Source organism: Tasmannia lanceolata, unplaced genomic scaffold, assembly GCF_043159265.1.
Source record: "Tasmannia lanceolata isolate RefF3 unplaced genomic scaffold, GAP_Taslan_0.1 ptg000019l, whole genome shotgun sequence".
Classification (NCBI taxonomy): Eukaryota; Viridiplantae; Streptophyta; class Magnoliopsida; order Canellales; family Winteraceae; genus Tasmannia; species Tasmannia lanceolata.
Window position 1 is genome coordinate 7,844,890 of NW_027518696.1, and position 13,538 is coordinate 7,858,427.

At 37.3% G+C, this 13,538-nt stretch overlaps 1 protein-coding gene across 1 annotated transcript; it reads left to right on the plus strand.

Moving 5' to 3' along the window:
* LOC143852964 (uncharacterized) lies at positions 1-10,393 on the plus strand. The gene is made up of 5 exons (XM_077362646.1): positions 1-214; positions 6,049-6,318; positions 8,909-9,145; positions 9,237-9,454; positions 9,869-10,393. The coding sequence occupies exons 2-5, from the start codon at positions 6,067-6,069 to the stop codon at positions 10,131-10,133; spliced, it is 972 nt and encodes a 323-aa protein (XP_077218761.1). The 5' UTR covers positions 1-214; positions 6,049-6,066; the 3' UTR covers positions 10,134-10,393.
* The last annotated feature ends 3,145 nt before the right edge of the window (positions 10,394-13,538 follow it).

The following is a 13,538-nucleotide window of genomic DNA, read 5'->3' on the forward strand; positions in this document are numbered from 1 at the left end:
TTTCTTTTCTTCTTCTCAATCCCATTATATTGCTTTGAACCGTTCCTTTGCCCAATGTTCTGAGCATTCTTCATCATCTCTCCACCTACAAACCCTAAAATATCCTCTCGATTCCTCTCATCTCCCACTTTTTAATTTCATTTGAAGGGTTATTGATACGTATATCAGTGTGGTTTGACTCTTGTTGAAGATTTCTCAAGCATTTCTACAAAAGGTAACATCTCTTTCTGCCCTAACCTTTTCAAGTTCTTATCCCAAAAATTGTTGGTTTTACTTATTCTGTTTTGTTCTTGATGAATTCCTGCTCAAAATTACTTTGATTCATGTTTTGTACTTAAGTCTGCAGATGGGTTTGATTTATTTCCTTTTATATCTTTTTTCTTCTTCTTCTTTTGTTCTTGGAAATCTAGTACGGTTCGATTTCTTTGTGAATAGAGATCTTTTTGTTATCTGAATTTATCAATCCATGGAATTTTTGAAAATTTATTCGGGTGAAAAGTTAATAGGTTGTTGAATTTGATCTTTCAAGAAACTAGAGAATAAAATGATTAGGTTTTAAGGAGATGGAATTGGGTTTTGTTAGAAGGGATTATTTCATTCCTATGCAGATGGAGTTCTCACAGATAAGTATGGCCATTTTCTTGTTTCTTTGAGTTCTTTTTCCTGGGAAATAGCAACTGATTACAGGGCAGTTTTGGCTTGGTTGTACATAATTCAAGGTCTCAATAAGATTTTTTCATTAGGTTAATAGCCCCAGCTTTGGATCTTGAGTCTAATCATGGGCATAATTTGATTCTTTTTGGTTCGAGCTTGTGGTTATGCGAGAATTCCTTCATATCAAACTCATTGCTTAGCCTGGCCTTCAACTTGTGTATTTCAAATACTTTTATCCTCTATTAGCATGCCATCAACAAGAGTTTGAAGCGCTTCGGTTGCGTTTCTTTGCTAAACACAATCTTTGTCTGCCCAAGTTTGATGTATATAACTCAGAACCTGTGATGTTGAGTGTATGAGGTGGACGTAGAGAATGCGAAAGCAGCCTCGAACTATGTGCAATTTCATGACCGTCTAATGACTTCTCATGATGTTGATGAAGCCAGTGGTTCTTATGGAGGAGTAAATAAAGGCTTATAGAGTTGCAGATTGATACTTGTAGTTGGGTGAATAAATGGAAATTGTCAGCAACCAATGAACCTAGGATCTCTGTGTACATTTTGTTTATTGTAATTTGTTCTAGTTGATGGATGCTTGAAGGGCCTCGTTTAAGTATAGATAATTGATATTATAGAAATGATTAAAAATCAGAGGCGGGCAAAATACGACAGGCTAAATTAGAAGCCTAAATCCCCCAGGTGTGCTAGATGACTGTATCTCAACTGGGTTTGCAATATTAAAGAAGGGTTCCAGACCTCCTTCTTTACATGGGGGTGGAGTGTGTGTGTGTGTGTGTGTGTGTGTGTTGGGGGGGGGGGGGGGGGGGACGGGGGACTATGCGTATCACTATCCCACTTACTAATTACAATATAATAACGATGAGGCATAACCTTAAAATTTTTAATGACAAGGAAAACTGTGTGTTTGCTCTCTCAACCATATACTTCAACTCAAAATAAATGGATCTCAACCTCTCCTCTCCTATTGGTCCTTAATTTTTTTGGTGTCTTTTAAATTCGTAATTGTCTATCTCTAATGTTGCTCTATTAGCTGACCTCTTCTGATTACAGGAAAGATAAAATAACTATTCGTAAGATATACTGGTTCAACTGATTGGGTCCAATAGATTAGATATGGAAGACAGCTTTGATGTTTTGAGTGAATATTACTTTATTGGAACCTTTCTCTCATACCAGGAAACTCCTTTGTGTAACTGAGTATCACCTGTATGGTCTTCTCAATAATGCCAAGAAAACGCTTTATTGCACCAGGGGTTACCTATAAGGACCTCTTGAGATGTTTAAAAATGGAACATCGAGTGATGACAGTGTGTATCCAAACAATTTTTAGACCTTTAATGATAGATTAAAAATGTCCTGATTCCTTTTGTTTTCCCTTCATTCTCTACAATGTTTGTCATGGGATGAACCCTCCAACTGCCATTTAACATGAGTATACAGCTAAGCAATTGTCGGCATGCTTTTTACCACTTGAGGATTGGTTGGAAGCTCTTGCGGGCTCTGATACCAGTAGAATTGTTTACTGTGCTAATACATTTTGTTGAAAGTGATCACGTAAGACTTACCACTTGTTGTAACTTAGTATTACGTAGGTGTCATCCATTGTGTTGCTTGAATCCAAGTTGGTAAAGAGGACTAATCCAGGGGATTGGGTTTATAGGCTAAAAATATTGATTCAGAAAAGGACGGTGCCATTTGCCCCATGGATATGTAGAAGACTAATCTGGGGAAATTGAGCTTTTTGCGAAAAATATTGATTTAGGTTAGAAGTTAGAACGATGCCATTTGCTCCATGGATTTGTAGAAATATGAAGCTAGTCTTCCCAGGCTGTGTATCTTTTTTAATTATGGGAAAAGTGGTTAAAATGCTGATGCTCATAAAATCAACAACCAAATGGAAGAAGAGAGCCCTAAGGGAGTTTGTGACCTCTCCCAATCAGATCTGAAACCCAGTGGAAAGAATGAGCAGTCTGATCAACCATGATTCATCATCCTCTTGAAATGCAAAAGTGACCTCCAATTGTTGAATCCCCTCTATTTGACATAGGACAGCCCAGGCAATGAGTATCAGTCACAGCTAGGTAGGGCTATAAGGGTAATAATGCAGGTATTAAAGATAGGTAAACAGGGGTGAATGTGGACTGTTATAGCAGATTTAGGTAATATTCTTAGTTCTGGACAGATCTGTAGGTATAGTAACAATCTGGTTTTCATGACATCTCTGGGTATATACTGTAAAAGTTCTTGGGTGATGGGTAGGGCAATAGGTTTCTGGTCTAGGGACTGGTGTACATTTATTGGGAACTGATCATTGTGTTAAAGTTCATGGAATTTCCCAGGTATAATTAACTGCAAGTCTAGGTAAAGTTTCTTGAACCTGGACTGGATTAGAAGGAAGCGGTAGAGATTAAGGTTCAAACTGGTCGATGGGTTTATGGTAGCAGGTACGAAGGCTTACAAATTATAGAACTTCTCACCCCACGGAAATCTAAAGGGAGTAGAGGTAGAACTCTAATTCTACTTGCACGTTTCAACAAAAAACTCATAGAAAAATATCACATGACATTGACTCATTCAAACTCCAAACACCTAGCATCCTCATATAACTAGGACTCCTATAACAAGTTTCCTAACTTAACATAGAAATTAACACGCACCAAGCCCCATGAAAATTTCAAAGTGAATGTTGTAGCCCCCCTTGGTCACTTAAGTGACATAGTGTCACCTTATTATATCTGTGGACCTCTTTTGATCACTAAATAATTAAGCAATATGTTGTCACCTTAAGTCATCCTTTATAATTAAAGACCCATTCCAATGATAATGACACTCCATAAATGTGGCACCCCCTGACTAACATGTTGACCCTTGTGATATATCCAATACGATCCATAGGCTCTGGTCTATTCTGCTCACATAACTTAGGTTAGAATGTCCTTATATGAAAGTAGGGTTTCTATGGGAGGCATTTTGGAGGATCAACATGTTCATCTTTTGATCAAGATGTCAAGGCAAATGAATCAATTGGATTGTCAAATTAAGCTTCTTCTTAACAGGAAGGAAAGTGAAGTTTCAAGAACAACTCAAGATAGCTTGGAAATCTGGGTCCGGCAGGTATTGGAGGCGTTTTAAGAAACAGCTCTGGTGAGGTAGTGTGGGCCTTTGCTGGTCCCATCGGGATCGCAGATGCAACGGAGGCCGAAGTGAAAGCGGCTCATCAAGGATTGAAGTTGTTAGCCTGAGATGGGATGCAAAATGTAATAATAGGAGACTCTGTGAATGTCATCAGGTGGCTGAAGAAATCCCAAAAACCGCCTTGGCGGTTCAATCCTCTTTGATGAATGTACGATTGGATGGCTCGATTCTCCTGGTCTTTCTCTCATATTCGTTGCTCTGCCCAACCAAGTGGTTGATCGTCTTGCGAGAGAGGGAGTTTCTAAGGATGTGCTAGCTCTTTATGACTCTTCTCCCTTAATCCTGTATCTTTGCTTATGTGCTTTCTTTTACTATTTGGTTTTTTTCGTTGTACCTTGAGTACCTCAGTCGTTTATCAATAATTTGGCTACCATTTTCAATTCAAAAAAAAAAAAAAAAAAACTCAAGATATCTTTATGGCATGAGAATCTCCGCGATTTAGTTGCCATTGTGGGATTGTTATCATCCTAATCCGATGTCTATTGTACGATTCTTGGGTGGGACTTCATGGAATGGTTACTTCAAGTTCACACAAGTCATACAAATCCTTCGAAGTCGTATTGTCTAACCATGCTTATGATAAAGAAGTAGGCCGGGCAACTATGTTGCCTACGTTCTTACTGGCAATTCAAGTACAATGCATACACATATGGCTCAATACTTTTCAAGAAAGTGTTGTGACCAAGAGGAATACTATCCTCTACTTTTTTTTTCCAAAAGACTCCTGTGATGGAGAGGTTTAAGAGGAATTGTGATTATATGACTGGTGAAAGGTAGTGGATTTCTGTAGAGACTTCACTTTGACTTTATAGAGGTGTTGGGCTTTGGCCGAAGATTCCCACTGGTGGAATTTTCTCTCCTCTACTGGGTAGAATTTGTCCCCTTCTGTTGAGTGAAAATTCTCACACGGTTTCCCTATAAGAAGTGAAAAAGAAAGAGCACAAAGCAAGACAGCAGATCAGTTAAATAACTTCCGTTCTAACCATGGGGTTTTGTGATGCTGGAACGAATTGCTTCTTTTTAACTTCCTATATGGAACCCGAATTAGAAGTCTTACATTAGAAAGAGAACAGAGCAAGACAGCAGATAAGTTAGATAACTTCCGTTCTAACCATGGGGTTTTGTGATGCTGGAATGAATTGCTTCTTTTTAACTTCCTATATGGAACCTGAATTAGAAGTCTTACATTAGAAAGCATATTGAATAAGAGATGAAGAGTGACAGAGCGTAAACAAGGACTGCCAAATTGAGGGGTGGAGCTAGCAGCAGTGTGACAGATGTTGGGTCTAGGCAGGAAACAGTTGAAAAATACAAAGAATACATCTTGAGGATGGAGGACAGGAGCTGCTCAGTTCTGTTGTGCCAATATTTGTGTGTGCCAAAAATTCCAAATACAACGAGGGATTCAATTACTGTTTGAGGTCAAGGTATGGTCTAATGGTTTTAGCACAGGATGGAGAGAGCTAAGTGTTAACGAAAAGAACTCCATACAAAGGCGAAGTCTTATACATTTCCTCTTTTTACCATTAAAAAAAAAAACAAAAACAAAGGCAAAGTCCTATGCAAAATTGTTTGCTGATTTTTTTGCTTGGTCATCTACGGACGATCATTGCTCAATTCGTGATTTAAACAGTAAGAAAAGAAAAATAACTACAAAAAAAGGAGTCAAATTACTAATGACCTTCATTTAATGATAATATGCCCCATACATCGTACATTCACTAATAATTAGTGAAGTTTGTGCCATGGGATACAAAACTTGGACATGTTTATGGGGTAGTGGACAGGCTTGTATTCCATTTTCTCTGTCATGCCACATCATCATAAATTCAGGTGAAAGAACTCAATAAATTTTGAGCTATTTTTTGACAAACCTCAAAATAATCAATGCTTATTTATTGTAAGATTGTTGCATCTAGACTTAGAAATTGGAAGTCGAGCTACTTCATTCTTAATATGTGAGAAATTTGTGTAACAAGCTTTATGTTTCCATGTATATAATAATGTGATTTTACCGTTCACATATTTGAATCACCTGTGCTGCTAACATGTCCTTCTTTTTTTAAATATTGAAGATCACTTTTAAATTAATATCCTGACTTTAGACTCTAGGGCTTGTTATTTTGTCCATGCTGCTTGTTCTTTTGATTGCAGTTCTGATAACTTTTGTAAATGGTAGATTATTTGAGACTCAAAGATGTTAAATATATCTGAGGACTTTGGAAAGCGTGGTGTGAACTCTGACCAACACATGAGGGGAGATAGTGAGTCTGTGAGGCTGGTTATACCAAGTGAGCCAAGGATTACTGAAGTTGATATCTTACAACCTCAAGCAAGTGGAAACTATAAATCTTTCATCTGGTGGATAAAGGCCTTGTTGTGGTGCTTGGTTTTGATAGCTTCTCTTCTCATCTTTTTGAAATGGGGAGTTCCATTTGTTTTTGAGAAGGTATTTCTTATCAGTGTTGTTGCACACTATTCATAGGTCACCTACTATTGCCTTTTAGTTATTTGCTTTTTGAAAATTCTTCCCTCTAATGTCGTGGTAAATCTTTATGTATCTAAGTTATTTGCTTTTTGATAACTTAGACACGAACACGGTGGTAGACACTGACAAGAGGTGCAAGACACAATGACCTCATAAAACCTTTAACTTCAATGCAAACATACTGTTAAATGAAGATGTTGGAGGAAATTTTCTCTATAAATATGAATAAAAGTATGAACAATAGAATAGTGTACCTCGCCAAACATAAACACAGAAGACAAGATAAATAGTATAGGAAAACAAGAAAGACGATAAGGTAATGTTTTTTTCTCCTAATAGTCATACTAATGTGTCTGAAAGTTCCAAACTTGCTGATTGATTCTGAACTCAGCCTAGTCAGCTTAGTTTGGTTAGACTTTGGGAGCTGACGCAAGCTTCCATCTTATAGAAACCAGTCAATTTTATGATCATCTTGGTGGGTTATTATAGATTCTGAGAATTTTAAATTGGTGTGACTGGGACCCTTACAAACCTACTATTGCATCTATATAGGAAACAACAAAAATGATAAGGTGATGTTTCTCAGTTTTTGTCCTAGTAGCTGTACAGCTATCAATGTGTGTCTAAATGTATGTCCTAATGTTCCAAACTAGCTGTTTGCCTCTGGAATAAGGCGAGTCAGCTCAGTTTGGTTAGGCATTGAGAGCTGAGTCAAACTTCTATTCTATAGAAACTAGTCAAGTTTATGTGAATCAGAGTGTTTTAAATGAGAGCAACTTTTTGAATGATCATCCTTTTTATTAAGGAAAACAATCATTGTACGGCATAATCTACTGCCACACGTATGACAAGCTGGTCAATGAATATTGTTGTCCATCACAAGTCCGTCTTATTGCCCTTTGTCTGACCCTCATCGATGATTTTAGACATTTGATTGAGTATGGTGAAAAAGAAATCCTTTAAGATCTCTTTATGCCATTAATTTTTTGCAGAGTCTATTTACGTTGGGACCCAACAAATGAATTGTTTGGATCTTCGAACAAGTTGGGCCTCACTTTTTCCTTTTAAAATACACACACTTATGTGCGGACACCATATAAAAATTCATATTAAGGACACCGCACAATACAAAAAATATGCTCATCAGATCAGACACATGTTGGAGGCCATAGTGACCCGAAGCCAGAAGTATGGATGGGGTCAAGATCCCTGAAACAAGTTTCCAATTTGAACTTAGTTTGAAGTCGTTTTCTTACAGAGGATCATAACTGCATACATCATATTAACAAGAACCATAAAATATATGTACAATGAAAGTTGTAGGTGTATTATTATACTTTAATGCGATTGTCCTGTACTTTGATGCTAACTTCAAGTTTCCAACTCCTACTTTGACTTTATTTATTTATTTTCATTTTTTATTTTTGAAATGGTGCCCCTACTTTGACCTTATTCTATGTTCCAAACTAAATAAATTCATTCATCGTATCGGATTATTCTCAACTATTTGTCAGGTCTTAGAAAATCAAGATAGGTAAATGTAAAATATTTAAAGTTCACACAATTAAATTGAGTTGTTGCCTACATATATAAATTCATTCATCAAGTTTTAATCTCAATCATTCTATGTTCCAAAAAACTACTAATAGTTGAAAATCGAAAAAGTTTCTAGTTTTTACTATTTATCGAATTTCTTAATTGTTGTTCTTATTTAGTTCCTTTTAGTCCCTCTTAGCATCTTTTGTAACAAGCTCCTCAAATATGTCATATCCTATAAAATCACATATCTTAATCGTATATATGTGTTATAAATAGATGTGGCATCACTTAGCATATGTGCTTATCAATATAGCACATGAGCTTATACATTCTTGTTGCAGAATACGCAATAAAACCACATAACTACATCTTTTCTCTGCCAACGTGAGTCCAAAAAAACTTACCTACTCTATTATAGTTGTCATCTTAGAGTTTTTATATGGTGTAAGCTCTTATATTCCCGTATTTTTCTAAAAATACTGTACGGACCAAACTATAGGATGATCCAAATTGTCCATGTGATGGGCCACAACGTAAATAGGTTGTGCCCCAAAAATCATTTCTATATGATGATCCCAACCCTCCGATCTATAGAGGAACTGCATATTATGGAAACTTCTATAGACCGGAAGGCTAGAATCATCCTATGGAAATGATTTTTGGGGCACAATCTATTTACAATGTGGTCCATCACATGGACGGTTTGGATCATCCTATGATGTTGTCCGTACAGTACTTTTAGAAAAATACGGTACTTTAAGGGCTTACACCATATAAAATCTCGTCATCTTACTATGTGGTTATGTCAGTATAATAATGCTATCATTATAATTTATTCATAGAAAAGCTTTTAAAGAATTATAAAATTAAGAAGGTGGTGAAGAAAAAAAAGGGGGAAATAGGAAAGCATTTTCTTGAAATATAGCAACAAGCCTATGTTGTTAAATTTCAATCCCCTAATATTGCTGATTTCATTATGTGAGTGTGCATGACCTCTTATCTTCTGGTGTAGATTCTCCTGCCAATCATGAAATGGGAAGCAACTGCTTTTGGACGGCCTGTTCTTGCCGTCGTGCTTGTTGCCTCTTTGGCTTTGTTCCCCATGCTCTTAATTCTTTCCGGACCCTCCATGTGGCTGGCGGGAATGATTTTTGGATATGTTCTTGGTTTTGTGATCATAATGGTAGGAACTACCATTGGCATGGCATTGCCTTATTGGATCGGGACGCTGTTTCGTGACCGTATTCATGTAAGGCATCTGATATTAATGTGATTTGTGTTGATAATTATTTTTCTCATCTGATTTCCCTTCTCTTCTTCCTTATGCTTAAAATATGCAGACATGGTTGAAAAGATGGCCCCAGAAAGCAGCTGTAGTGAGGCTGGCTGGGCAAGGGAGCTGGTTCCATCAGTTTCGAGTGGTTGCACTCTTCAGAGTCTCACCATTCCCATACACAATTTTCAACTATGCTATAGTGGTAACAGATATGAAATTTTGGCCATATATATGGGGGTCAATTGCTGGAATGATACCTGAAGCTTTCATCTACATCTACAGGTCAGTAGTCTCTGAATTTCATATGATAATATTTTCCGGCTTTCTTTTACGAAAATAATGTCAGAAAGAGAGTTTCTGGTCATTTGATTGGTAGGCAAAGGAACGTGAGAAGTATATACAATACAATTAGGTTGGAGACACATCTTTTAGATCACCAAAGTCTATTTTCTTTCTTGTTCTTTGGTATTATTTAGCCCCATTCACTTAAATCACCTTTGTTCAATTCTGTTACAATAGTTTGTCTTCTTAAGTCTCCTCTCACACCAACATTCTTTTATAAGTTTCAATGTCTGAATTACATAATAAAAAAGAGAGCCTCATTCACTTAAAGCACCTTATATCAGTTATATTACAAATATCCCTTCAGATTTCTTGCATATTAGTTGTTTCTTAGACAGTTTTACTTTTGTGCAGTGGACGGTTAATAAGGACATTGGCGGACATGAAATACGGTAATCATCACTTGACAACTGTAGAAATAGTTTACAACGTCATCTCTTTCGTCATTGCGATCATCACCACAGTTGCCTTCACAGTCTATGCCAAGAGAGCGCTAAATGACCTTGAGAACAGGGGAGGCAGCGGCGAAGAAGAAATGGTTAATGGTGCCGGCTTTGAGATGGATAAGCTTCCACTTGAAAGACCCAAGCAACTGGGCATCTCATCTTTCTCTCTATAACATTCAATTTTGTGAAATTTATCTATTCAAGGCAAGAAGAAGTGTTCGAGTTTGTGTGGAATCCCATCTTGCTTTTGTAAATAACATACCAGAAATGAGAATTATTGATAACACTACAATCAATATTAGCAAGTATGGGAAAGTGGCGGCTTCTGTAGTGTAGCAGTGGCAGTATATTTTAACTTTCCCTAAAGCACAACCGTTTGTAAATGAGGTTCAAAATTTTAATAGAAACATGAGACATGGGATACCTTTTACAATGCCAATGGCCAAATTGCAGGATCAACCTCCGAAGTTTGAACCATTGTGCATGTAAACAAGAGCAAGTTGCAGGATCAAGGATTTTTTTCAATTCTGATGTCTGCTTCACCTTTTTAAGTATATGCAGGATCCAGAGCAGGAAAGAAATCTAACAAGAGAGACCAGCTTACAACCATGTAGTATCTCTAGGGTCTACGCTAGACAAGCAGGGTAGTCAATCACTGGGGTCTATTCAAGATAAAACAATCCAAGTAGGGTAGCCAATCACGGGTGTCTTCAAGATAAAACAATCCAATCAGGGTAGCCAATCCCAGGAACAGCTAATCCAAGGATCTCTAACCCGGTCGAGAACGGAAAGGCCCCAATGAGGCGGCCTCAAATGGACAATTAACATGATCAACACCGTTGAAGGAAGGAAAGGGTTAGGGGCCATTTAGATATGAATATTTTAGAATCTAGGATTTCTTCAAAATTGTAGATAAAAGACGAGTAGAAGTGAACCAGCTGTCGTTTTCTGACTTCTCGCCCTTCTTTCTGTCAACAAGGGAGTAGCTGATCATCCTATGTTTCCAGGTTTTAGAAATCTCAGGATGCAAGAGAGATTTCTAAAACCTGGATTTCTCACTTAAAATCCAAGAAACGCTGTCAGGACAGCATATAGCAGCAAGCTTGATCATGAACCCTCTTTTACACTGCTTTCAAACTACAAACCTAGATTCTAAAATCTGTTTATCCAAATGGCCCCTTAGGGTCTTCCTTGATGGATTCTTCCAAGGTCATTTCTTGGGTTCAAGGTACGAGCATTGGTCCTTGAAGATTAGCTATTGTAAGCCGACCCCAACTAGTTTGGGACAAAGGCGTAGTTGAGTTTGAGTTGAGTTAGGTACGGGCATTGGTCCATGAAGATTAGCGAAGTTTTTGGATGAGATTAGTGCTGTGATTAACGGCAGTGTCCTTTCTTTCTTTTGTTAATGTCATTGGCTAAATCTGGTGCTATGAGACTCAGTTTACCACGGGTTCTCTCTCCCCACTGATGTGAATCTATAATATTTTTCTGCTTTGAATATAATTATCTTTCTTCAAGAATAATCTTAATTAAATGGTGCTTAAATAAGATGAGATGCACCCAACTTCAAATTCAGGATATGACTTATCTTTCAAGGACAGATACCAGGCATTTACATCCACCATTTACACTGCAAGTGTCTTGATGAGTGATTAATACTCTCAACATTTTATTAGTGCAAGTTTAAAGGAAATAAAGTCTTCCCTCATCTACTTCAAACAGTATATCATCTTGCTGGAAACTAAAGAAGTCAATCCAGCAACCTTAACGCAGACATGCATTATATGAAATGCAATTTGCAGCTAGTGAAGCCAAAAATCATTCTAAGATTTAAACAAATTCATTCAATGATAAACACATATGGTTCTAGTTCAAACCCATTTGCCTTGCATTGATCCAGTTCAATTGATCTGAGAAAGTTCCTTCTGACTTCTTGATTTGATATATTACAGTTTTATCTGCGTAAGTTCAGGGTTTTTCGAGCATGTTACATGATTTTGATCCTTCTGTGTATATATCTAAATTTTCATCTAAGGAGACACAGAGATAGCATTAATAAGGGCAATGATGTAATGAGCTAAGCATACACCCTGCACAAAGGAAAAAAAAGGAAGAGAATGCAGTTGGATCTGATTAAAACACCTGATATCATGTGGGTAGACTCATGTGGGCGTGGTGCGTATCCGATCATTGCCATTTGAGATAAGTCAATCTTCGGGGAAACTTGCCATACTTAATCCAGATAAACAAATATCACTATCTTTGCAGTATTCTATAATTCATAAGATCATGTGATCCCAAGATTTCTCTGAAATGCTGAAAGTTTTTTCATTGAAATGCTTTTGTAAATCTATCAGCAAGTTTATTTTTCTGAGCTGAACATGGAAATCACTATAACTGATGCAGCTATGCAAGGAGAAAATAGAAGCACAGGCTTTTGAATAATAAAGATGTCAAAATTGCCTCTAATGTCCCTTCCAAATCCAGATGTTAACTTCCTCGCAAGTTTGATTTGTTTTTACATTCTTGATATAAGATCCAACAATAAACCTTGATTACTTAAATAATTAGATCCACGTTTTCGAATGATGCCATCATATCAAATCAGAGGTGTTTTTCCAATAAAGAAGCCAATTGGTGGGAGTGAAATGAGAGTTTTGATCCAGTTCATACCAGATTGGTGGTGGTTCAAGCTAAAGTTCAGTGGAAGCACAGGCCCCAGGGGAACTATTTTTATGATTTTTGCAGAAAAGGCCAACTTAAGAACAAGTTTCACAGTTTTGATTCTTCCACAAGAGGAGTCCCCTGGCGTTAGCCATCAATTGAATTATCAGGAAAGCTCACTTCTGTGCTTGATTATCTCAACCACGAACACCAACATCAGGAAAATCCTAGACACTCGTCAAAAGAAAATATCACTGATACTTAAGGAAATCAACCTGTTCATCCCTGGATCAATTAGGACATTATAATAATAAATAAGAAAAACTATGAATTCTTTACCTACAATAACCTGTCTCGAGGAATGATGTCAGAGGAGCATACAATCGCAAGATAAAGTTGTTCAGGCCAATCCTAAAGTATTAACCCCCAGGAACATTGATGCCAGCTTTCCTTGCTGCATTGCTGTATAAAAAAACTGTGGGAGAGCAATTGGAATATGAGATTTTGTGCATAACTTTATCTTTCGAATCCCCTTCCACTTACTCAAGAAGCCTCCTCTATGCCTGATTTTGATGATATTCGTGTTTAGAGACCTGCTTCCAATGGTGTCTTCAGCCTATCCACTGCTTGGAATTCTGCTAGATCATCATATGTAACCTTCAAATGGTACTCTACTGTTTGGTTCAACGGGCACGTTCCAAAAAAGTCTCTCAATCTTGGCAAGCTCTCCATACTAAAATTAATACTGCTGACTGTTTAACTATGAAGGGTGAGCAGGCTGATCCTCACTATGTAGAACAGAGTTGGAAACCATTGGCCACATTCCAATGCTCCTACTCAGCTTGTGTATGGAGAGAACGATCTTGTGGAGGTTTTTTTACATGAGAAACCCTTTTGTTCTCTCCATTTAGAAA

Coding starts and splice junctions, on each gene's coding strand:
- LOC143852964 (XM_077362646.1), top strand. CDS start 6,067: ATGTTAAATATATCTGAGGACTTTGGAAAGCGTGGTGTGAACTCTGAC. Junction 9,146..9,236: donor TGTTTCGTGACCGTATTCAT/GTAAGGCATCTG, acceptor TAAAATATGCAG/ACATGGTTGAAAAGATGGCC. Junction 9,455..9,868: donor GCTTTCATCTACATCTACAG/GTCAGTAGTCTC, acceptor ACTTTTGTGCAG/TGGACGGTTAATAAGGACAT.